The sequence below is a fragment of the Musca domestica genome, unplaced genomic scaffold (genome assembly GCF_030504385.1).
Source record: "Musca domestica strain aabys unplaced genomic scaffold, Musca_domestica.polishedcontigs.V.1.1 8, whole genome shotgun sequence".
Lineage (NCBI taxonomy): Eukaryota > Metazoa > Arthropoda > Insecta > Diptera > Muscidae > Musca > Musca domestica.
In genome coordinates this window covers 858,271-881,271 of record NW_026712409.1, presented here as the reverse complement: position 1 = coordinate 881,271, position 23,001 = coordinate 858,271, and the positions used below count along the sequence as shown (strand labels likewise).

The following is a 23,001-nucleotide window of genomic DNA, read 5'->3' as shown; positions in this document are numbered from 1 at the left end:
TTGACTAAAAGTCTCAGCCGGATAAGAATCGCATGCATACTTTTAGTAAAAACTTGGAAATGAAGGATGTAAACATATAATTCTTGGTTTCTCTCAACGAGGTCAATAAGTCTGTCAAATATCCTTTATCGCTAAAGCAACACATTTTCCCAATTGTTTGGCATCAATGGACCTAAAATAAAGCTATTTTAAGACCAAACACAGGCAATTTTATATATTCTATTCATTTCTATGTAGGAATGAGATATGACAGCGCCAGTACACAGTGCACTGTCTAGATCCGAGGGACCCAAATCTAGCTAAAATTCGAGAATTTTAAATAATTTTAAGTAGCAAATTTCGTCGTCGTTCGTTCCTTCAGAGATAACTTTTACTTTTCACTCAGATGTTGATATGCCTTTTTAAAAAGGCAGCCCTTCCGTTACTATTCATAACATCAATTGATTTGTCATTTACTTTGTCTCTTTTTTTTTCGTCCTTTGGTACATTAAAAAGGCTCTGTTTCCCCAGTTCCGTGCTATTTGCAAAAAAATGCAAGCTGTAGTACCTATTACGAACTTTAAATGCGAAATTTGAAACGATTCCGGGATGTACGGTTATATAGGGAATATACGATATCGTATATCTATATAGTATCGTTATATGGGCGTTATACGATATCCTAGACCGATGTAACCCATTATCGAACTTAACTTGCCTCCAGAAAAAAGACTGATCTGTGCAATATTTTAGCCTCCTGATCTGTGCAATATTTTAGCCTCCTATCTTAATTCCTTTTGACTACAACGGACGGACGGACTGTTATACTTTTACGCTGATCAAAAATATATATACTTTGTTAGGTCTAAAGTTATTATTTCGATGAGTTACAAACGGAATGACAAACTTAATGTACCCTGCCTACTACGTATGGTGGAGGGTATAAAAATTAACATTGAGGTATACATTATTTGACGGAGAAATGTTTCATTTTTAAATTTGAAATTTGGATGTTGTCAATGGATTGTTATGAAAAAATAAATAATAACGAGTCCATGTTTACATTTTATCCCTTTATCTTGGAAAAATACTCAATCACGATAATTTGACGTAAAATGTAAAATAAAGATATGCGTCAAATAGATCTATTGTCGCGGGAAGGTTCCCAATGTTAATGCGCGCCTACAAAGTGCCGCATCTTTTTCAACATCAGCCACCATTCAGTATTTCCAAAGGGTTCGTTGGAGTGTCTAGACATCCGGACACCCGCTTTTAATAGTTGATATTCGAAAAAAAAAACAAACAAACAAAACTGTTGTCGGGATTGGTCAATTGAATCGCCGCTTAATATAGAAATCGTGCGCAGTATTCCCAGTTTTGAAATGTGACAAACAACGAGAACGTACAATATTTTTGACAAATGGCTTCCGTGACAAAATCACAAAATCAGCCTGGCCATTCGGTCGTCGTAATTGAATTTGAAACTGTGCATCAATAAAAATCAAATAAAACATTTATGAATAATTTATAAAATATATTCTAATTAAAAAGAAATTCTTCATCGGCCAAGTCGGCATTTTGTCAAGGGCCCTTTGGTTTCCCTACCTCAAAAGGCCGACGCACAGTCAGTCGTTTGTACGTACTTAGATTTATGTATGCCCAAGTATGTAAATATCTCTGAGATTATCAGGCATAAACATTAACGAAAAACTCTGCTCCATGGTCGACAGTGGAACCTCGAATGCGTGATTACGAAGTTTTAAATTATGATATGATTAATACCTGTAAGGTGAAAAAACTAAAAAAGGAAAGAGAAATGACTATGTGTGTACATACATTTGACCTCTGAGCTGGTCATCTCGCCTTACACACATACATACGTATGTATTACCTTCAGTACATGATCTCTAAGTTGAACGTTCATTGCATGGCTCCTTTGCCACAGTGGAAGTGCTGACACATATATTTACACGATGTGGTTGGCCAAGCGTGAACAAGAGGCACTTCGAGGTTTTACTGTAAGTATGTATGCTGGTTGAAAATTACCGATGGGGCTGCAATAGTCAAGTGGTCAATGGGCATGGATAGAATGCAGCGACAATGTTGTAGAAATGAAGTTATTAAATCGTTTTAATAAAGTAATTTGTATCGGTTGCCGCCGCACTCTCCGCCGCTGACAGCTCACATGTCACTTGAGGGGGACTGCAGCCGCCGCCACTGTCGTACGTGCCCATATGCCATGGGAATCTTTTGCGTTCGGGCTTTCATTTGGGCTATTACTGCAATAACATCGGATCGGTTTCGGCTGAGGTGAAAGGCTTGTTAAACGATCACAATCCATTTAATGTAATCGTTTGGAAAAGACATGTGCATGTCTCATCGTCATCATCGTCGACGTCGTTGTCGTTGTCGTCGAACAACAAAATAATAACAATAATAATAATAATTAATCGATTCATAAATATGCATCGTTTGTAGTCAAACACACACACACACACATACATTCGTGTGTGTTTATGCATGCAAGGGCCTTGTGCACCACTGCATATTCCGAACGATGATGATGGCTGGGCAGCAGGGGCAGCAAGAAACTTCTCATGCGGACACACAATATTCAGCCATCAGACAGGCGGACCAAAGAGTCTCTCTTGGCAGTAATCCGTACCTGATTAGGAATTCATAAAAGGTATTTGTCGATATTTTTGGCGTTTTAACGAATTCCCGACAAGTGCATCAGTTTGGTCGTCGTCTTGTTCGAAGATGTTCCAAACCACCGGGACAAGGGTCTCTAGGAAGGTGATTATTTTACCCAAACATCCCCAACTGCGGAACACTATTCTTCATCTCATTCGAATTCCACAAAAACTGAATTTCTCTTCCTCTCCCCCTACCCCCACGAAGTCGAACTGGGCTTCAGTCACATTGTCCATGGTAATCAAAGGATGACTAGGAAGACATATCAATTGCATATTTTTCCTACTAAACATGCCATGACTGTGGGCAATCAGCCGAATGAAGACGAACCCAAGGCATGACATAAATGATTTGTTCATATTGACATGATTCGTAAATTCCGTCGCTCACGATTGACGTCTCATTTTTGTGTAGTTGCTGACGTGTTCGCTCCGCCAAAGCCTCATTGAGATACACCGATTTAAAGATAAGGACGATAAGGATTACATTCCATTTTGCCCGTGTCCGCTTCTTTTGTGGTTTGGTGGATTTACGATGAATTCCCGAAGACTTCTTCGTTACTATTATCGATATATCAATACTCTGGTAGTGTTGTAAACCAACGTACATACATACATATATACCGAGGTACATACGTACCGCACAATTCGGTTTGGTGATGGTTGTCATGACTTTTTCAGTTGTCCATGTTGGAGAATGGGACATGTTGTTCTGTGGCACACATTAATGAGGTTTAATGATGCCAGGCGGCTTTTTTTCATGTCCAAGCGATGATTGCCTCCTCAGTTACTATTGAACATGAAAAGCAGACAAATTAAAGCGAATTAATATCCACCGGATAAGTAAGAAGTAGCCGTGACGATAATTTGTACGGGAAACAAGTGCATAACGTCGTGCGGATTTCCATCATTAAAGTGTCAAAGGTATGTGTATGTAAATGTACTCTTTGCCTGAACATATGTAATTCTCTGCGGATCTCTTCGTAGAATTACTATTCTATTTCGCCGAACGGCGAAACTTTTTTATTTCTAATGGATTTGTCGTAAGAATTTCTCGATAGCAAGTGGTCTGACGGAGGTCTGAGTTCGCCCCTGCTCGACCCTTTCGAACTTAGTTTTTTTTCTACCTTCCATTCATTATGCCCTGGCTTTAACTGTAAACTACGAACTTTTACCATGCCATAAAATACTGTAAAGTGTGCATTGTAATATCTTACATCATTACTAATTGTAATAATGCTCTCGTTGATCTGAAACAAACAAACAAATGAATCCCTCAAGGTATTGAGATACCATTTTGATCCTAGCCTTGAGGACCGGAACACAGATCGACTCAGTACGTGGAAATATGGTGATCAGTATACTGCCCCATCAAAGTTATAATACCATCTCGACATAATTTTATAGAGTAGCGCAAGGCAAATTGGGTCCCAGGGATGTCAGAGTGTTAACCAATTGAATTTTCAATCAAAATGGCTTTGGCTCATATTGTTTACAAGCGTACAAAAGCATTTTAGTGAGAATTTTCCAGAAAAAAAGTTATTTGAGATGGAATCAGAATAAATGCCGAATATTATCGCGAAAATATTCTGGAGGGTGTATTAAAGTCTTGGGCACGCAAACATTTTGGCCGCAGACCTTGAACATTCCAACAGGACTCAGCACGCGCTACACAAGAATGGTTACAAAATGAAGTTCCTAGTATCATTTCCAGCGCACAATGGCCACCAAAATTTCCGGTTACCAATCCGTTGGACTATTGGGTCTGGAGTATTTTGGAAAGCAAAGTTGGCACTGAAAAATACCAAAGTGTCGATCACCTCAAGAAGGCGCTTCGCCGGGAATGGGCCAAAATACCGCAGAACAACATTCGGGCAGCGTATGACGATTTTATTGGCCGTTTGAAGGGCATAATTCGTACCAAAGTTGACCAATTCGAGCAAATCTAAACTTATTCTAAAATTTGATGCTGTATCCGAAATTTTTGCTTTCATTCAATAAAATTTAAAAAAATAATAAAAATTAAGGCGTTTGACTTTGTTGCAGTTTTTTGTCTCACCCTGTATACTCTCTCACTCACTCAAATTTACTGGACTTTTAGTTCATCGAACTGCAAATTATTAAGTTATGGTACTCGTGTGTTAGAAATACAGATATCAACACGGTAGCTAACGGTTGGTCTGTTCCAGATCGGCAAGAATGTATATTTTTTTTAGCACGATGACCGATTTGACCTTTATGATAGCGAATAAAATTGGAAAACTAACAAATTATTGCAGGTTCTGTAACAGATCAGGTATTTGAAAGAAGAATTTGTTTTACCTTGAATGGTTCCGATTGGCAAAAAAAATTAGTGGATTATGCAGAATATAATATCGTAAAAAGTCACCCATGAAACAAATGATAATGTAACGCCAAGTAGATTACAACTGAAAATGCTAATAATTAATAAATAGAAGAATTATTGAAGGTTCCATGGGACGATGACTATACTGCAGAGGCGTTGCTGGGCTTAATGATGAATTATGAAACATAACCAGCAGTATGTTTGCAATAATGATGAATTAGACTTTCGTCCCACCCCTCTTCCTTTGGGTAGCAGAGGCCTGTTACGTTCCTGTTCACCACCGAAATCCCAAACATTCACAAATTGATTTCATTTCCTCTCGCTTGTTCTGCGTTGAATCTGAATTGTCCTTGATCTGTGGTTGCTCTTTACGCTTCTCTACACAGAAACGGATCATTCCGCGGATAATTAATTGTCAAATAATGCCGAATTGAATATGGCGTGCAATTACGTACTTATATCAGAGCATGGGGTGAATCTTGATTCCGCAATTAACAAGGCAAATTTACCCATGTCCTTGCCTACTAAGGCAAGGAAAGAGTCCTTCGTTAAAAAGCCATTACAATAACAATATTACTCAAGTCAGTTAGGTAGGTATAAAAAAATCGCGCTTTTGTTATCGTAGCAGTACGGCCAAGCGATGGGGGGCGACACTTTCAGTGGCAGCGGCAGCGTCAACAAATTATCCACAAAGTAGTTCCGGCAGCGAGCGAAAAGACATTCCGTTTGACTTTTATTGTCTGCTTGTGTGCGGCGAGTTGGGAGTTGTGTTGAAATAAAATTGCTACAATGTTTTCCGTATTTCGGGAGGCGTGTCTTGCAACATGATCGCTGCTGTTGTTTGTCGCATAATGGATTGGCGTCTCTGCCCATAATCGTAGCCCATTGTGCAAATCGACTCGCAGCTTTTCGTAATTTGTGTTGAGGGTTGGTTTTCAGAAACCGTTGCGAAGGGCGATGTCGTTTTATGTGTCCATGAAACGAGGGCGGTTAACAAATTGTAGAAACATGCAAATATCCTCAGCCATATGACTCCAGAAGGTATGTATCATTTGATACGGCCAAAACGTGCCTCATCGAAATAACAGTTTTAGACCCTAGGTCTCTTTGGACAAAATCCGTTTCAGGACATTTGGAGTCGATCTAACGATGTCCGTCCGTCTGTCTGGCTGGTGCGCATGATAACACTAGAAGGGAGTATCCGATTTGGTCCAAACTTGGTACATTGTAATATTATTATCAAACTAAAATCGAGTTCGGAGATGGAAAATATCGGTCCACTCTTTCTAGTACCCCCCTGGTGCCCCACTCCTTCTGGCACCCCCTCCCCACAAAAAAAAAATCGAAAATTTCAAAAAAAAAAATATTTTACTGCACAGAAAGAGAAAGATAATCCGATTTCGCTCTACCTTTGCCAATCCTAATATTTGCATTAGTGCTAGGTTAGACACGAAAATGAACTATATCGCCCAACTCCATGAAGTACCTCCCCCACAAAGGGTCAACATTTTGAATATTTTAGGTTTTATAAAATGTGATTGTCTTCAAATCCACACATCACAATATTTTTTATTAACCCAAGGTCCGCTGTTAGTATGGAATACATCGGACCCATCCTTCTGGTACTTCACCCACAGAGGGTCAACATTTTGAATATCCGTAACGCTCATAAAACGCGAAATTAACATCCGATTCAATTCAGACTTGGAGCATCTCAATTTTTCAAACACAAGTTTTGTTATAAAGATGATAGAGATCGGACCATTTTCAATAATGAAAACGCTCAAAAAAAGCAAAATAAGCTTCCAACTAACTTACGAAATGGGGAATATTGGACCATTCCTTCGGAACCTACTCCATAGAGTCAACATAATCATAACAGAAGTCAAAATATATTTAAATAATCGAACATTGGCTATGGGTATACATCTGTCGGAAGAACATAGTGATACTTTTGCAACATTGTTTTGCAGTCGACCGCCTGTTTAGCCTACCCCCCGTTTGTCTTTATTACTTTCGATGTGTGTTTGTGTGAAAACAATTTGTCGCATTTACTTAAAAGTCACTTTGTCACCAAATGAACAACAACAAAAAGAACAACGCAATGATTATTAATAGCTCTCCCCACAATGGCACTGTACCGATTCACACATTGGCAATTCAGAGCTGCAATCAGGGGTAAATTTACGATGTTGCCCATTTAACGCGTCCCCGTTCCTGCTTCGGATGCTGTCACAGCTATTAAGGCAGTTGTGACTTTCGATTTTTCTTGTGCTGAGCTGCAACATGCCTACATTCGAACAGGCATAGGGAATGAAGCCGACTCGTAAGCCAATAAGTCAGTGAAAAGTACTCGCAATGCCCCGAAAACCACGAGTAAGTAAGGGTTGGCTACCAACACATTGCTGCCGACTAGAGTGCTTGAGTGTGTGTGTGAATGCCAATGCCAATTTTTGCCTGACAACCAACCAAAGGCAGAAAATCAGTTGAAGAGGCGTGACGCGTGATACACCTGGAGTGACTGACTGTTTATTTGTTTGGAGTCGTTAATAAATGGACAGTGATTGTGATGTGTGTAAACTGCTGTGGATTTCCTCTCTCGCACTAGAAATGGGCTACTGAATGTGTTTGACATATAAGGAGGTCCCCGATAATCGTTGCCCAGACGGCTGGCGAGTAGTACATTTAATGTCGTTTGATTGTCACAAATTGTACCATTAAATTGTTCCAATTCGACACAGCGACATTAACGCTTGAGTTGCTTTTCTTTATTTTTCTCTCAATAACTTCGAGAATGTAGGTAACATTCTAAATTAATTCGTCACGTCGTTCCTACTTGAGAGTGATGACCCTTGTCCAGCTACAGAGTACTTTCTTGCAAAATATGTAGTTAATTAGCGAGTATTTTGGGGGAATAATTATTGCAATCTAGTCTGAGATTGAAAAGTGCATTCAGTCTTTTAAATTTGGAATTCTTCTTGGACCAACGTATGTTTTTTTTTGTAATTTTAATTCATGTTCTTTCACTACTTCTTAATATGTGACGTACAGGATTTACAGACTTAGCTACATTTCAACATTGCGTACAACAAACTTCAACTTCCCCGCTATGGTATATTGCTTTGTACGGATGTTTTGCCAAATACGCTGGGTCCATATTTTCAAAACTACCAAATGATAACGCTGTAAAATTGATAATTGTCAAATTCACTTGACTCCATTTGAAAAGGAGGCTTTATTAACATTGTCATTCCGTATGTAACATCCCTAAATATTCGTCATAGACCCTATTAAGTATATATATTCATAATCAGCATATAATTCTAAGGCGATTTAACGATGTCCGTCTGTTGAAATGATCACATTATTTGACGTAGAGCTTGGGAGAGCAATTTGTATAGTGTCTGCGATGGTTGGTATTGAAAATGATTTGGTATAGCTGCCATATAACGGTACCTTCCGATATTCCTTATTTTAATGATTTTCGCACATTTTTTTTCGCGGATTTGTCTATAAATTGGTATTTGTGGGTCATAATGGGTTCCAGCTCCTGTGGCGGAATATTGTATGTATAGCGCACATTATTTTTTTTATTAATTTATGACGATAATCGCCTATATTTGGTATTTTGATAAGCCTAGTTATATTTACCCACGAAATTGTTTCAAATTTGGTTTTTAAGAAGATTTGGTAGATGACAATCGTTGAAGTATGAAATTGTCTTTAGAGGTTCCCATTTTGGTATGGCCCCCATACAACGGCCTCAAACACTTTATTGTTTTTTTGAAAAGTTTAACAGCATTATCCAAACGGTCTCACTGGCATTTGTAGTTTAAAGTAGAACACGTTTGAATTCAAATACTATTATAAAAACATGTATTCTTTATCCAAAGGGGGAGGGCATTAAATTTTCATGTTTTTTTACTTGTTTCACATTAGAAACATATATTTTTTTATATTTGCTCTGTCCGAGAGCCTGCAGGGATCGTAATAAAATTATTCACATTCTTGCAGTTCTGGAACGGAGCAATTATCCGTATACAACAGGCATATTCGTATAAATTTCAATATTGTGTTGTGTGTTGTTACTTTCTTTTGTCTGTTTTTAGTAAATGAGAAAAAATTTAGTAAATGAAAGTAAATTGAGCCAATTTTCTGTGTTCAAGTAGTATCCGTACTAGAACTTGTTAGTGTTCTAATACTATGCTATCGTTATCGTGGTAAAATTATTACATTCTTGCAGGTTTTGGAACTGAACATTGGTCTTTGCCACTAAATAACTAAAAACAAGTCGACAGACTTTATACACCCTGAAAAACAGTTGCCGACCCATTAAAAAAATTCAATCCGAACGAAAGTCAGTCTGACTTTCTGTAACTCAAACTCTCGAATTTTTGCACCTACAACCCTATCCCCAGCAACTGAAACAGCAACGCTCGGTTGCAGTGCTCGTGGTGTAGTCCTTTGCTGTGCCAGAGATTCAGATAGTTTCTGCATTCGTTTTTGGGCCCTCCATTTGATGTTAAAGACAATTAATCATATCTTGTTTTTGATTTAAACTTCGAGTTCTTAACTTTATTTTGGTTTTTTATTTTTTTATTTATTTATTTACAAAAAAAAATTGTCTTAACTAGCGAAACATAAGGTGTTGTCAGGAAACGGGGAAACACAATAGAGAGACATGCCTAGAAATCTACAGTGCACCATAAATGGGAACCAGAGGTGGCTAATAAATACTACGTGCCAATGCCAGGGTGCCCGTCAAAGCCGACAAGTTGACGGCGGCAGAGGTGGCAGGTGTGTTGACTGTATTTGGCGGCAATAAAGGCGTGCTGGGACTTGTGACGTTGGCGTTGAATTTCTCGAATCCGCTGTTGTCAGAGGTGATCTTTTTCCGTAAGTCTGGCTTGGGACCACTCAGGCACATTTTCTCCATTTGCTGGTGCTGCGAGCGAACAGCGAAACGATTGACATGGACTGGTATGGGCACAACAATTTTCGTTCCCGATGCTCCGTTGCGACCTAAGCCGTGCGACGACAACCCAGCCTTGACACGTTTCCATTTGGCTCTTCGGTTTTGGAACCATATTTTGACCTGGTAAGGAAAGCATCAATTATGCCACTGTCACAGTTTAATGGCGTAAGCGCCGGTTCCGCTCATACATACCTGAACTTCACTCAATTTAAGACTGGTTGCAATTTGGCTTCTCTCCGTCAGACTTAAGTACTTTTTGGCATGGAATTCTCTTTCCAGTTCCAAAAGTTGCTCTGATGTAAAGGCCGTTCGTCTCCGCCGCGATTTGGAACTCTGTCCTCCACTGTTGTTGGGGTCTTTGTGGCCATTCGAATTGCCCTCATCGTCGGAGCAGTCTTCGCTGTCGGTGTGATTGTACGCTGAAAAGAGGAAAAGAAAGGCAATGCCATCAATTTATGTGCACAGTTTGTGGCTCAAACCAGGTCTACAGTACCCACTTGCGACTACTATGAGAACCAAGTTTTTTTTGGGGTGATAGAATGAAATTGTTAGATTTAGAAGAAATGTCAATCCTTTGTGTCCACATCTATTGATTTTGTGTTGGTTACTTGGGCGTAGAAAGTTTTTGTTATATGAGTTGTTTTCGAATAACTCCTGGGGAAAATATTCCCAGACAAAACGGAGGGAACTTGTGAGGATTGGTGACGCTTTTCGAATGCATTGTATTCTCTACCCAACCTCCCGGTAAACATTACTAATTTTCTTCACTAATAAATAACCTTTTTTTTTATAAAATCAACAATCAAGGCCTACATAAGGTTGGTCAGAAGGCCCATCTGACAATCAAGTTTTGACTTGAAATTGAAAGAGAAAGAATACGAACAGAGAAAAACCCAACACTGATTTGTTAAAAAAAACTTTAATGATTTTCGTTTAGAACATTTTATTGCCTCCTCTTTTTTAGCATAACAATTTTCAGTTGCGAAGTTAAAGGCATTTGGATTTTAGAATTTAAAATGCCAATAACAATTACATTATTTTCAATTATATGACACTTTTTTACAAAGAATTGAAATTAATTGTAATAGAAATTGTAGATACAAATCTTTAGAATTAAAGTAACGGGATTTTGTAAAGAAACTTTGAATTTAAATTCCCTTTCTGTGTTGTTTATTTATAACAAATTAAGTAAACCAAGCAATTTGTTGCTTGTGTATTTATGGTAATTCTAACAGTACAAGCCATACCGTCCAACATCACCTTTCACAAATTTTGTCAAACTAATTCCATCTGCGCCTGTAAAGATGCTTAATGTCTTTCAAATGAAAAAAAGCCTTTTATTTTTTTTACCAAAATAATCAAGTTGAAAATTTTTAACTTGACAGTGTATCTATTGATTGTTGAATTGAAGTTTTCAAATTAGAAAATAAAAAAATATTGAAAACATAAGAATATTTTTCATTTTGTCAAAGTATTAAACATTTCTCAAAATTCAGCCGTACAAAATTCTTGATTTTGGTGAGAAAGCGGGTTATTTTTATACGCCACGCAACTTATTTTGCAAAAATATAAAAAAACATAGATAAAAAGTTTGTTTTTTTTTCAGCTGAAATGATTCGAAAAGTAAAGAAGCGGCTTGATCGAAACCAGCGTCGCAGTGACCGAAAAATGGCTCGTGAGCTGAACATATCGCAATATTCCAAATATTGAAAAATTAGCTCGGGTAAAGCCATTGAAATTCCAAAAGTGCTAGAATTTACACCGCAACAGAAAGAAAATAGACTTAAAAGAGCTAAAGAGTTGCTTCGCTTGGCCGAAAGTGGTGAACTGCCGAATTTGGTTTTCTCCGATGAGAAAACATTCGTTGTCCTGCAGTTTGTAAACAAACAAAATCATGGCGTTTACTTGTCAAAGAGGTCAGCTGAAAATGTACACCTTCGGCACGCAAACATTTTGGCCGCAGACCTTGGACATTCAAACAGGACTCAGCAGCTTGTTATATGAGGTAACTTATTTTTTTTAAGTTTTCACCTTTTGTTGTGAGGTACCAAAAGGAGTGAACCGATATTTCCCATCTTCGATATTTCCATGATATATAGGCTCAGTAGCCATATGACCGGGTATATAACAAGTCAGGGACTGGTTCCAATAAAACGTGAGCACTTGTAAGACAACTCTTTACTTCGTCCGGAAGAGAATCCAAATCTTGTGCAACACCCATTCTTCGCTGATGAAAATGGAATCGGTAAGAGATTTTGTTTTAAATCCTCTAAATCTGCTACGCTTATCCATGTTGGATTCTTGTGACGGCTTTAAATAGGCATCTCATATCTAATTATGAACTTTTCCAACGGGGAAGCGAAACAATAAACAATGGCAAAATTAGCATAAATAGCATTAAGAACCCAGTGTCTGATGTCAATCAAATTAGAATGAAAACTGTGAAAACCAAGTCAAGTACATCGTAAACGCTTTTAACGCAAACAACTGACATGTTGACACACGTTACACTTTGCCATCTCATCGTCATCATCCTGTCCTCCTCAGCGGCAACATAACGGTCGACCACCACCGCCGCCGCCCACTTCACCAAACCGGCAACAGCCACTCGCCGGGGGTAAACTCTTCCAGCAGCAGAATTCAGCAAATAACTCAATCCCGGACTGACTCGCATAATTCATTCTCAGTTGCCAACAGCTTCATTCAAGCTGAACAGGAGGCAAAACGCAGACAGCAACAATGAAGACGTGGCAGTGGGGGTAGAGCATTCATTTCAAATGTCTGCGGTCTGGATAGATTAAAACATTTCATATTTCAAAATAAAAAAACGACCGGAAAGTAAGAATTGTGGGCGAAATGACGACTCTGTTGGACAACTAAAATGTTGACACCGCACAGTGGAATGTAGATATTAAAAGAATGTACATTATGGTAATGTCCCAGAATACATACAGTTGATCTGTTCCAGAACTACAAAAATGCAAAACTTTTTACTACGATAAGAGACTTTCTCTTTACAATATCAAAAAAAAAAAAATGAAAAACCAATAAGTTCGGCCGGGCCGAACTTTGAATACCCTCCACCATTTGGAACGATTTAGGACATTTTCAAAAAATAAAAATAGAATCCATTAAACATTCTGTTAAAATCTCGGAAGGTGCCGATATATGGGGGGATAAACGATATTGTGGACCTATATAGACAAATTTATAGAATTTAAGACAATTCCGTTTGAATATGTGTCTAAAATCATCAAAATACGGAATATCTGGGGTACCGTTATATGGAGGATATACGATATCATGGTCCTATATAGAGAACTCCCTGCCAGGGGCTAAAGTGTTCACAAAGAACCCCTTGTGTAGAATTTCAGACAATTCCGTTAAAAAATGTGGCTAAAATCATCAAAATACCGAATATCGGGGGGTACCGTTATATGGGGGATATACGATATCGTGGACCTATATAGGCAATTCTCTTTCAGGGGGTAGAGTGCCAACAAAGAACTCCTCGTGTGGATTTTCAGACTATTCTATTAGAAAATGTGCCAAAATCATCAAAATACCGAATATCGGGGGTTACCGTTACATGGGGGCTATACGATATCGTGGACCTATATAGATAATTCTCTGCCAAAAGATGAAGTGCTCTTAAAGAACTGCTTGTGTGGATTTTCATACAATTTCATTGAAAAATGTGGCTAAAATCATCAAAATACCGGATATCGGGGGTACCGTTATATGGGGGCTATACAATATCGTGGACCGATATAGCCCATCTGCCTGCAGACAAAAGAGAGATCTGGGCAAAATTTTAGCTTTCTATCTTAATTCGTTTAGCCTGTAGCGTGATTACAACAGACGGACGGACGGACAGGTCTACCTCATCTTAGAATTTTACACTGATCAAGAATATATATACTTTGTTGGGTCTAAAATGATTATTTCGATGAGTTACAAACGGAATGACGAACTTAATATACCCTCCATACTATGTATGGTGGAGGGTATAAAAATTGATAAACTAGTAGATTCTTGCAGGTTCTGGAACAGAGCAAGTATCATGCTGCAATGTAAACCTAAATTTGGCCGAGTAAAAATAGTAGGTTTGATTGGCTGATATGTCTATTTTGAAGTATTACCTTCCAATTTTTTTAATTGTTGCAAACTTAAGGTGGAAATACATAAAGCGCTTATTTGCCTGGCTTAAGACATCGGGTGGCTTCTTCGTAGAGGAACAAAGGAGTTTTAGGTTCTTTTAGTTGATTTTCGGCCCTAGACTTCTTGTTCATTTTCGAAGAAGCCAGCCTATAACTTAAGCCAGTCAAATAAGCGCTTTATTGCTGGCTAGCAATCTGAAAAGGAAGATTAAACAGTTAAAACTCCACTACAAGCTAAAGTTAGATGAAACCAATATTTTATATTTTCCGTCGCAGACATACCTTCTTAATATTAAATTAGTATAACAAATAAGGACGCGTTTTATTGACAATCTCTTTCGCTATGCGAGCATTTTCTTGCAAAAAGTGTAGGAGAATATTTTATAAAGAAACACTGTTTTCAAGATCGGAAATTTTAATCAAATAAAAACCTTCGAAAAAATCAGGAATGTTTTCCAAGTCAAGAATCTCGTTTTAACTAACTTCTAATGAAACAGTGTTCGGCAAACTGAAGTAATCCATTCAATCCCTGTTGGATTTAATTGAAGGCGGCTTCATGGTTTTCTTTTTCACAGTAGATGGGTCGTAACATACAGTCACTCATTCACTCACTCAAACATGCATGGGCCGAAACGAATCGATTCAATTTGTTTGTGTAAGGAGAAATTAAATATTCATAACTGAATTACGAATGACTGCGTGAAATATTGTATGGATGTAATCAGTAAGTGTTGCTGCCCCGCCGCCCCGCCGCCCCGCTCTGACGACTGCCGCAAGTGTACATCATCAGTAAATAAACAATTTTCTTTCGATGATACAATAATGAAACAACAACACCAATGACGTCGTCGTATTGTCGACACAAATGCCCGATTAACATTGGGTTGTTAATATTTAACTGTCGCCCCGAAGAAGGAGCGAGGGGGTGACTTTCGTTGCGAACATCATACAGTCCAGCCATATGGATGCGGTGGGCTGCGAGGAACTTTATTGATGATTAGTGGTGATTAGTGGTTGGATTATGACACAGTCGACAAGTTCACAAACATCTCAAACGACGAATATAAATCTCTGCCAGAATAACTGCGAGACAAGTCATCCGTGTAAGTGCGAAAGGCACAAATGATGCACGGACACATTTAAACCCAAATTACTTAGGCGACAATTGTTTTTGTTGTTGTTGCTGTTGTCGCTGTCGTTATTTGACGTTATCGGTTTCAATGCTCAACTCCCTGCTCATAATTCACATTTAATGGAACGTTCGATGTTGTGTTTTGTTATGCTTTTCAATTCTTGCCTCGGTTCTGATGGTGGGAATGCGGACATTTTGTCATCGGGATGAATTAACAGAGGACATTTCAAGGAATAAATGTACAAATTTTAAATCTTTCGGTATTCATTCTATATAGGTATTTTTTTGTATTTAGAAGAGAGCGGATATGAGAGAGTTAATTTTGTTTGGTTGTGTTACCCATGATAAAAAAAATTACAAGGTAGGGCGGATTCAATTATTGTGAAAAATACAACTCTGGAGCTAGAGTCTTGTAAATTAAAACGCAAAATATCCCCACAGGCTGTAAATTTAAATTTTACAGCGTTCAATAAAATTCGTCGAACTCGGTCGACGTTTTTTCCACAACAGGAGTTAAGCACATGTATTTATATGGATGTTACCGAAATATGTCGGGTATACGAAAATTGAAAATTTAACATTAATTATTTTTTTCTATGTTGAAATTAAAAATACATAAAACGCTTTTTTGACTGGTTTAAGTCATTGGCTGGCTTTTTTGCTAAAGGTCAAAGGAGTGTATGACCAAAATCGAACTAAGTCAATCTAAGACTCCTTTGTTCCTTTACGCTCCTTTGTGGCCCTACGCTCCTGTGTTCTTTTCCGAAGAAGCTAGCCGATGACTTAAGCCAGTCAGAGAAGCTTTTTATGTATTCTCACCTTAAAACTTCTTTGCTTTTTTACAAAGAAGCCAACCGATGACCAAAGTTGAGAATTGCATAAAAAGTTTTTTGACCGGCTTAAGTCATCGGCTGGCTTCTTCGGAAAATAACACAGGAGCGTAGGGCCAAAATCGAACTAAGTCAACCTAAAACTCCTTTGTACCTCTACGAAGAAGCCAACCGATGATTTAAGCCAGTCAAAAAAGCCTTTCACCTTTATGCCAGTCAAAAAAAATACGTTTTATGTATTCTCACTATAAATGTCCAGATACATAAAGTGTTCTTCGTAAAGGAACAAAGGAACCTAGGGTCAAAATCGAACTATGTCAAGCTATAACCCCGTTGTTCTTTTACGAAGATGCCAGCCGATGACTTAGGCCAGTCAAAAACACGTTTTATGTATTCTCACCTTTATTCTTTCGAATTGTCAATTTTACTACGGGGACAAGATTTCTCTATACCCCTATGTATAAGGATCTAATAAAACTTAAATCCCTAAAAATATATTTAAGTTGAAGTTGAAAAGAAATCTCTTTCCATGGTAGAATTGATAAGGGGGAAATTTATCATATGCTTCCTTGAGGTAGAATTCGGCTATAAATTGTAATCCAATAATGTAGACTATTGTCTATTTACCTATTTAAAATCAGAAGGCGCCTGCCTTGGTGAGATAGAGGACATTGCCTGGATGGAGTAGGTCGTCAATAACGTTTAAAGAGAATTCATAAATCGACACAGATTGTAATTCAAATTACCTTTGTTTTTGTCCATTTCATTTCTATAATTCTGTGGTGACATGGTCAGGCTAATGTCGCTGCACGAATCGCCGCTGCAATCGTAATCATCGTCAACAACGTCCACAGATCCCTCCTCAGATGGATGCTGGCCAAAACCAGGTGCAGCATCTTGCTTTCCATTATGGGACGACGAGGACATCGAATTCGAGTTGTTGGACGAACTGCTCAGTGCGGCGGCATCATTGAAAACCTTGTTGGCAAAGCGTGAATTAATCGACAGATTCTGAACATTCTCCGTCGTCAAGCCATTTGCCATTATTTCGGCTAGTCTTTGCCGGGATGTCAAATCAGTTCCGAGAGTGGCGGATTGCTGGAGTATGGTATCATTGAGGGCCGCGGATGATGGTATCGCTCCTAAACCAAATGCCGCACCCGGTATTAGGAAACGTGTCTGCTGTAGCTGTGTTTCTGGATCTGGAGAAACTTTACAGTTTAGTGGTAGCGAATTTGAGCCGTTCAAGCCAATGTTATTCGCTTTGGTTATGGATTCCTTCAAATGTTGATCCCTTAAAAGACTATTCGCCATATAATCTCCATTGACTGCCAATAGCTGAGAAATCCTGTCGTGGTTCTGAGCGAAATAGCCATGCAGCCAGGGATTGTAGAGTGGGAAGTTAGTTAATCCCAGCGCCGATGATGCGACCATTGCTCTGGCACTGAGTTCGTCCGTTAAATCGTTGTTGTTCGATAGGCCTGCGTCGACGACGGATCTGTTGTTGTTTTCTTGAACAGCTTGATGCTGAGTAGCTATGAGGCTCTCTATGGAGAAGGGGGTCGGGAACTTGCTCAGTTTTGTCGGTAGATCGGAGTCCATTTTGTCACTTTTATGTATATATTTATTCAATAGCTAAGTAGGTATATTTCAATCAACTTGGATTGGCTAATCTGGTGTTTATCATAAAAACTAAGTTGTCATGAGCACATATTCTTCACACACAAACACACACACCTGCAGTACTAATCACCGTTGGCTAGTCGATAATTCAAGCCGCACAACACCTGATATCATCATTGAAAGGGATTCTCTGGATTCTTAATTGAAGTTGATTTGTTTTGTTTTTTTTTTTTTTTTTTTGATATTAATTTCTTAACAAGACAAATATTGACACACTCTTAAGTGAACCGTTTAAAGGTCTCCGGCGTACTGAACGTATCCGTTGTTTGCACTGACGTCGCTTACAGCACATCAATCGTCACGTAGCGTACAGAAAACGTATATTTCGTGCTCACACCCATTGGCCAATGCCCCAATCGGAGAAGCTCTTTTAGCTCCTGGCAGCGACACGGCAACCACCACCACACAGCCGGCAGCATGAAGCGCCGCACCGCTGTCTGTCACCACACAAATCACTGACTCCGCCTCCCAATTACGAATCCAACATGGCGCATGCCAATGAACGAACGAATCCACTGTGACCGAGCTGAACGGCAATCTCCAGGCGAGAGCGAACGAGAGAGGCATAGAGAAAAACAATTGGTTGCTCATTTGTTTTCCCAGCTAATTATGTTTTGTTTTCTTCTTTGTTGGTGTTGGAGTAGTTGTTGTTATCATGAATCATTATTTGGCGTGTCATTTTCTGGTTGTTAGCTCGAACACAGAAAAAAAGCTTGTAGCTTGTTTACTTAATTGCTGTTCTGCATGATTCGACTCGTAATGGCACATCATTGCTAACGACACCGCTCCGCACCGCACCATCCTTCACATCGTCATTCTGTTTTTATGCCTGAGTTGTTGTTGCTCTTGTTGTTTATAGGAATAAATGCCACGCCTATTCATTATTAACGACCGAGATGAGCTGCACTAAGTGACCAATTTACCAATTTGTAAAGGAACAACAACAGCAACCACACTGCTTGTCTCTTTGGTGGCACTTGTTTAGTCAGTCGCATATGGCCATTAGCAAACTCGTGTATATTTGTGTGTGTGATGTTAAAGTACACAGCTACATACGTGGGTATGTATTTCATGTTTTCCTTTTGATTTCTTTACAATAATAACTTAAAATAAATTTGTAGATAATTCTTAAATAGGTGCATTGGTGTTTAATTTTCTAAATTATTTTTTTCTGTGTTTATAAGCTATCATACACATCTACATACATACAAACAAGTAGGTATTATCTTTGTGTTCGAATGTAGCACCAAAATACCAAAATAAATAAAACTATTATACAGTTAATAAATGTTTTTTTTTCTTTTTTTAACAAGTTCATTTTGTAATTTCTGTTGTTTTTTGGTGAAAATGTCAGTTGGAACTTAAACTTAGAACATACGGATTTCACTAGGGATCGAATTCTAAAGTAAAATATTCTAAACTGCAATATGTAATTTCAATTTTATTTAAGATTCAAGACAGCAATAACTTTAAAGCATTTAACCGCTGCTCACCAAATTGACGAATGTAAATAAATTTCCTAAAGAAATGTCGTAGTTCAAAAAGAACAACAAAGCCTTGAAGCTTTTCCAGGCAAAAATAGTCATGAATACTTCGAGAGGACAGATTGATGATTCTTAATGAAATTAAATATGGCTTCTTTGTAAAAGAACAAAGGAGCGTGACTGGCAATTTTAAACAGATGGGAGCTAAAGCCTACAATTTACTATGGGGCCCTGCCAGGATGTGTTTGTAAAATAGTTATGTTTTATAGTTTTCTTTCGAAAGTCTTTGCGTTTTTCGACTAATTTAACTGTAAACATAGGTTCCATCTCTGGAATTGCGCACATACAACGGTTGTGTGTTCCCACACGAGGAAAATCTTGGAAAACTTTTCCAATTTGAAAAGCAAAAAAAAAAATATATAAATAAATAAAAAGTACTAAATTTGCTAAAAGCACGGCTCAATAAGAAAGGTTTCTCAACTTCTAGGAAACTAGAAAAATGCAACTCTGTAACGAAGTCTTATAGTGACAAATAGACTTTTAAATATACAACAGTTGGTTTTGTTTATTTTTAATTTTTTTTTTTCAAAATTCTTATATTCAGGAAAACCCGCGAAACAAGAATGGAATTTCGGGGTTATTCTATATAATATTTTATATATCTATATAATAATTTATAATATAAAATTGTAGCTCAATACAGTTTTATCACAAAATTGTACAATTTGTTACCCATTTACGTCAAAAATGTGCATTAATTTTGCAAACAAATTCGAAATAATTTCAAATTAGTGCATTTTTTATTCAAAACTATACACACACACATACACAAAATGTGTATATGTTTTGACAGAATAAGGGCACCAAAAGAAAAAATTGCATTTAGGGGGTAGCTTTGTTCCATCTTCAGTTATTTTGTCATGGCTAAAAGTATATACAAATCCATGGTACAATAAAAAGTTAAGGCTGATTACAATTTTTTCTAGGTGTGCCCGACTTCTGCCAATTTTGTGTATGTATTTGTTGTTTTGAAAAATAAAAACAAAACATTTTCAAAATCATTGATTGAAAGAAACTAAAATTGCGGGGCCCGCAATAATAATATTAACCAGATTTGCCATGGAATTGAAAGATTGAACACTTAGGATCATATTTTTGAGCGAAATTCATTCACATTTCATGCTATTTGACTTATTTTTGAAATGAACAAAAAATACCAAATAAATAAAAATAATTTGTTGCCTATATTTTTGAATAATTCTGACAGGAAGCGGGCATAGCATCAGGGCTGTATTTCTGTAGTTTAACGAAGCTGTTCTACCTCCTTATTGTACCATGATACAAATCATGGTAAAATTATAAAGGTGGAGTCATGGAATCATATGTTCCAATTTTTTTTTTTCAAAACTATTCATCTGACAACATCTCATTGTCAAAATGGGAACCTGTTTTCTGTGCGGTGACATTTGACAAGGTAAATTACAGAAAATACAGAGATGGATATTGGTATTTGAAATGACTTTACATTCTATATTTTACAATGGGTACAATACTGCCTGCTGATTGGAATTTTTTCTAAGTATGTAAACTAAATTGTAACATAAAGTAATAGATAGCGAGAACAATGCAGATGGAAGTACAGATTAATTCATGTTACAGCTTTTGGAAAGAACTAATGTTTCCGTTTTGGGAAAACAGAAGAAATGCTATTGTATTAGGAACTCTATGTTGTTATAAATCAACGGCGCTCCATTTGTTTTTCCCCATTTTCTTTTAGTTAAAATATTGGGAGACAAATAAAAACAAATTGTTGCATTTGTTATTGATAAATTTGAAGTTACAACATTCTTGCTTCAGGGGGTTTTAAATCATTCTGCCCTACCTTGTAATTAGTCTTGTGTCTGTTTACTTTTCCTGCAGGAATTGTCAAGGAACTTATTTCTCTTGTGCCAGAAAACCATGAATAGTAAACATACGAAATTCCTGCAAAAATTAAAAATGACAAGATGTTTTTAAGAAGAGTTGGAAGCATGGCAGAAGAATATAGGTAGAAGCATCAATGATTGGCAACATTGATTTGTCAAAATTTTTATAATATTTTTTTCAAAAATAAGTATATTTTTAAATGTTTTCTTATACGACGCAAATCGGTGGTTGTTATCATATGCATCGAGTCGCTCGCTTTTGCAGAACTTTTGTGTTAACTGACGACTTCTTGTAACAATTTGCAACAATTGTTACAAATTTTAGGTTAACCGGACACAACTAAGTAAGTTTACGGAATTAAGTAAATCCAGTGTATTTAAATTGCCGAATCTATTACATGTACATCAAGTAAACCCTTATAATTATCTTAAATTGTGTCGTTTTTTAGTTGGAGAATCGCATCAAAGATCCGATTTTCGTTATAAAAGTTTTTTTAATTATTCTAAAATAATATCGTCACTTCTTTTGCAACTGTTTTCCTTTCGATGGGTTTCGCAATATTCAATAATATTTATTTTCAATTCCAACATGCGCCTAAGGCGTGCATTTTCTATCCTTAAAGTCCTTAAACAATGGGTGCTAATTTTAGAGATTCCACTATGTAAAATCGAACTCAAAAAGTATCGTCCGAATTCATATACATGTGTACATGTCATACCTAAATGACAAGTAAACGATGTCATGTGTGAGCTAAAATCCAACAGCAACAACATATACACATCGCTATGAAAATGAATCTGTCAGCAATGCAACAAAATTGGCGTTGATCCCCTTCGAGAGATCCGAAATTATTCGAAATATTCGAGACAATTTGTCAGTAAATAACATGATGAAGTTTTATCCATTGCACAGTGATTCACGTGCTGTTGGTGGGCTGATGATCTTCAAAAAAATGAAGAGTGATTGCAAAACAACTGTAGTCAACATCGCATTGTTTACTTCCAAAATTTGTCGCAAACGAAGAGCTAGAAACCCAAGGTGATTTCACGCTTCGACACATGTCATATGTAGTATCGCAATTTGTTTCGAAAATTGCCAGACATATGAATAACGCAGAGAGTTCGGAGAGCAGTCTCAATGGTTGGGATGTTGATTGCATTCACAGACGAAAAGTCCGCACCGATAAACGACTGTCAGAGGTATTCCTGGCAAACGAACTACATCTCCAACTAAAGATGTATGGCCAGGGGGCGAGACCCCTCTTGTCAACAGTGTTCTGATTTATTTGAGTACATGAAATGCTTCGTTGCCTTCAGCTAATTTGAACATATCCACATAGCAGAGGCCGCAGGCCACAAGCGAACGCATGTACGTGTGTACAGTGAGGCAGACTTGCATGTGTATGCAAGTTAGCCAGCCCCATCGAATTGACGGAACATAAAGCATTTGTTTCCTGCGTGTGATTTGGCATCCAATATCTTCCTATTTTCCACAAATAAATTAGGCATGTTCTTGCATGTTTACATATCCAAATATATAAATTTAAATACGCACTCCGCTATTTGAATTTGAATATGCCTACTTACAATGTATTTGTTTGATGATGGAAGACAATCATTTAATACTTTTCAATTGAACGTTTTCGATTAGAACCGGATATGGAATCGGAGAAACAATGTTATGTCCGGTTCTGCCTAATAAGTGTAAAATCAGGATTTTACTTCCAAATGTCAATGTATCGCTTAGTCAATCACCTGACTTGGTCCAGTAAGGTACGGAGTCATTATGCAGG

At 37.6% G+C, this 23,001-nt stretch overlaps 1 protein-coding gene across 1 annotated transcript; it reads right to left on the bottom strand.

Moving 5' to 3' along the window:
- Positions 1 to 9,585: 9,585 nt before the first annotated feature.
- Positions 9,586 to 18,801, bottom strand: LOC101893627 (homeobox protein unplugged). The gene is made up of 3 exons (XM_005177923.4): positions 16,863 to 18,801; positions 10,187 to 10,413; positions 9,586 to 10,114 (listed from the first exon to the last, which is right to left on the bottom strand). Exons 1-3 carry the CDS (start codon positions 17,716 to 17,718, stop codon positions 9,746 to 9,748), a joined length of 1,452 nt encoding a protein of 483 aa, XP_005177980.1. The 5' UTR covers positions 17,719 to 18,801; the 3' UTR covers positions 9,586 to 9,745.
- Between the last annotated feature and the right edge of the window lie 4,200 nt (positions 18,802 to 23,001).

What these genes read in the sequence shown, in the direction of transcription:
- LOC101893627 (XM_005177923.4), bottom strand. Translation starts at nt 17,718, where the DNA reads ATGGACTCCGATCTACCGACAAAACTGAGCAAGTTCCCGACCCCCTTC. An exon ending in TGAAATGGACAAAAACAAAG is followed by an intron (nt 10,414 to 16,862) that starts GTAATTTGAATT and finishes TCCTCTTTTCAG; the next exon opens with CGTACAATCACACCGACAGC. An exon ending in TTAAATTGAGTGAAGTTCAG is followed by an intron (nt 10,115 to 10,186) that starts GTATGTATGAGC and finishes TTTCCTTACCAG; the next exon opens with GTCAAAATATGGTTCCAAAA.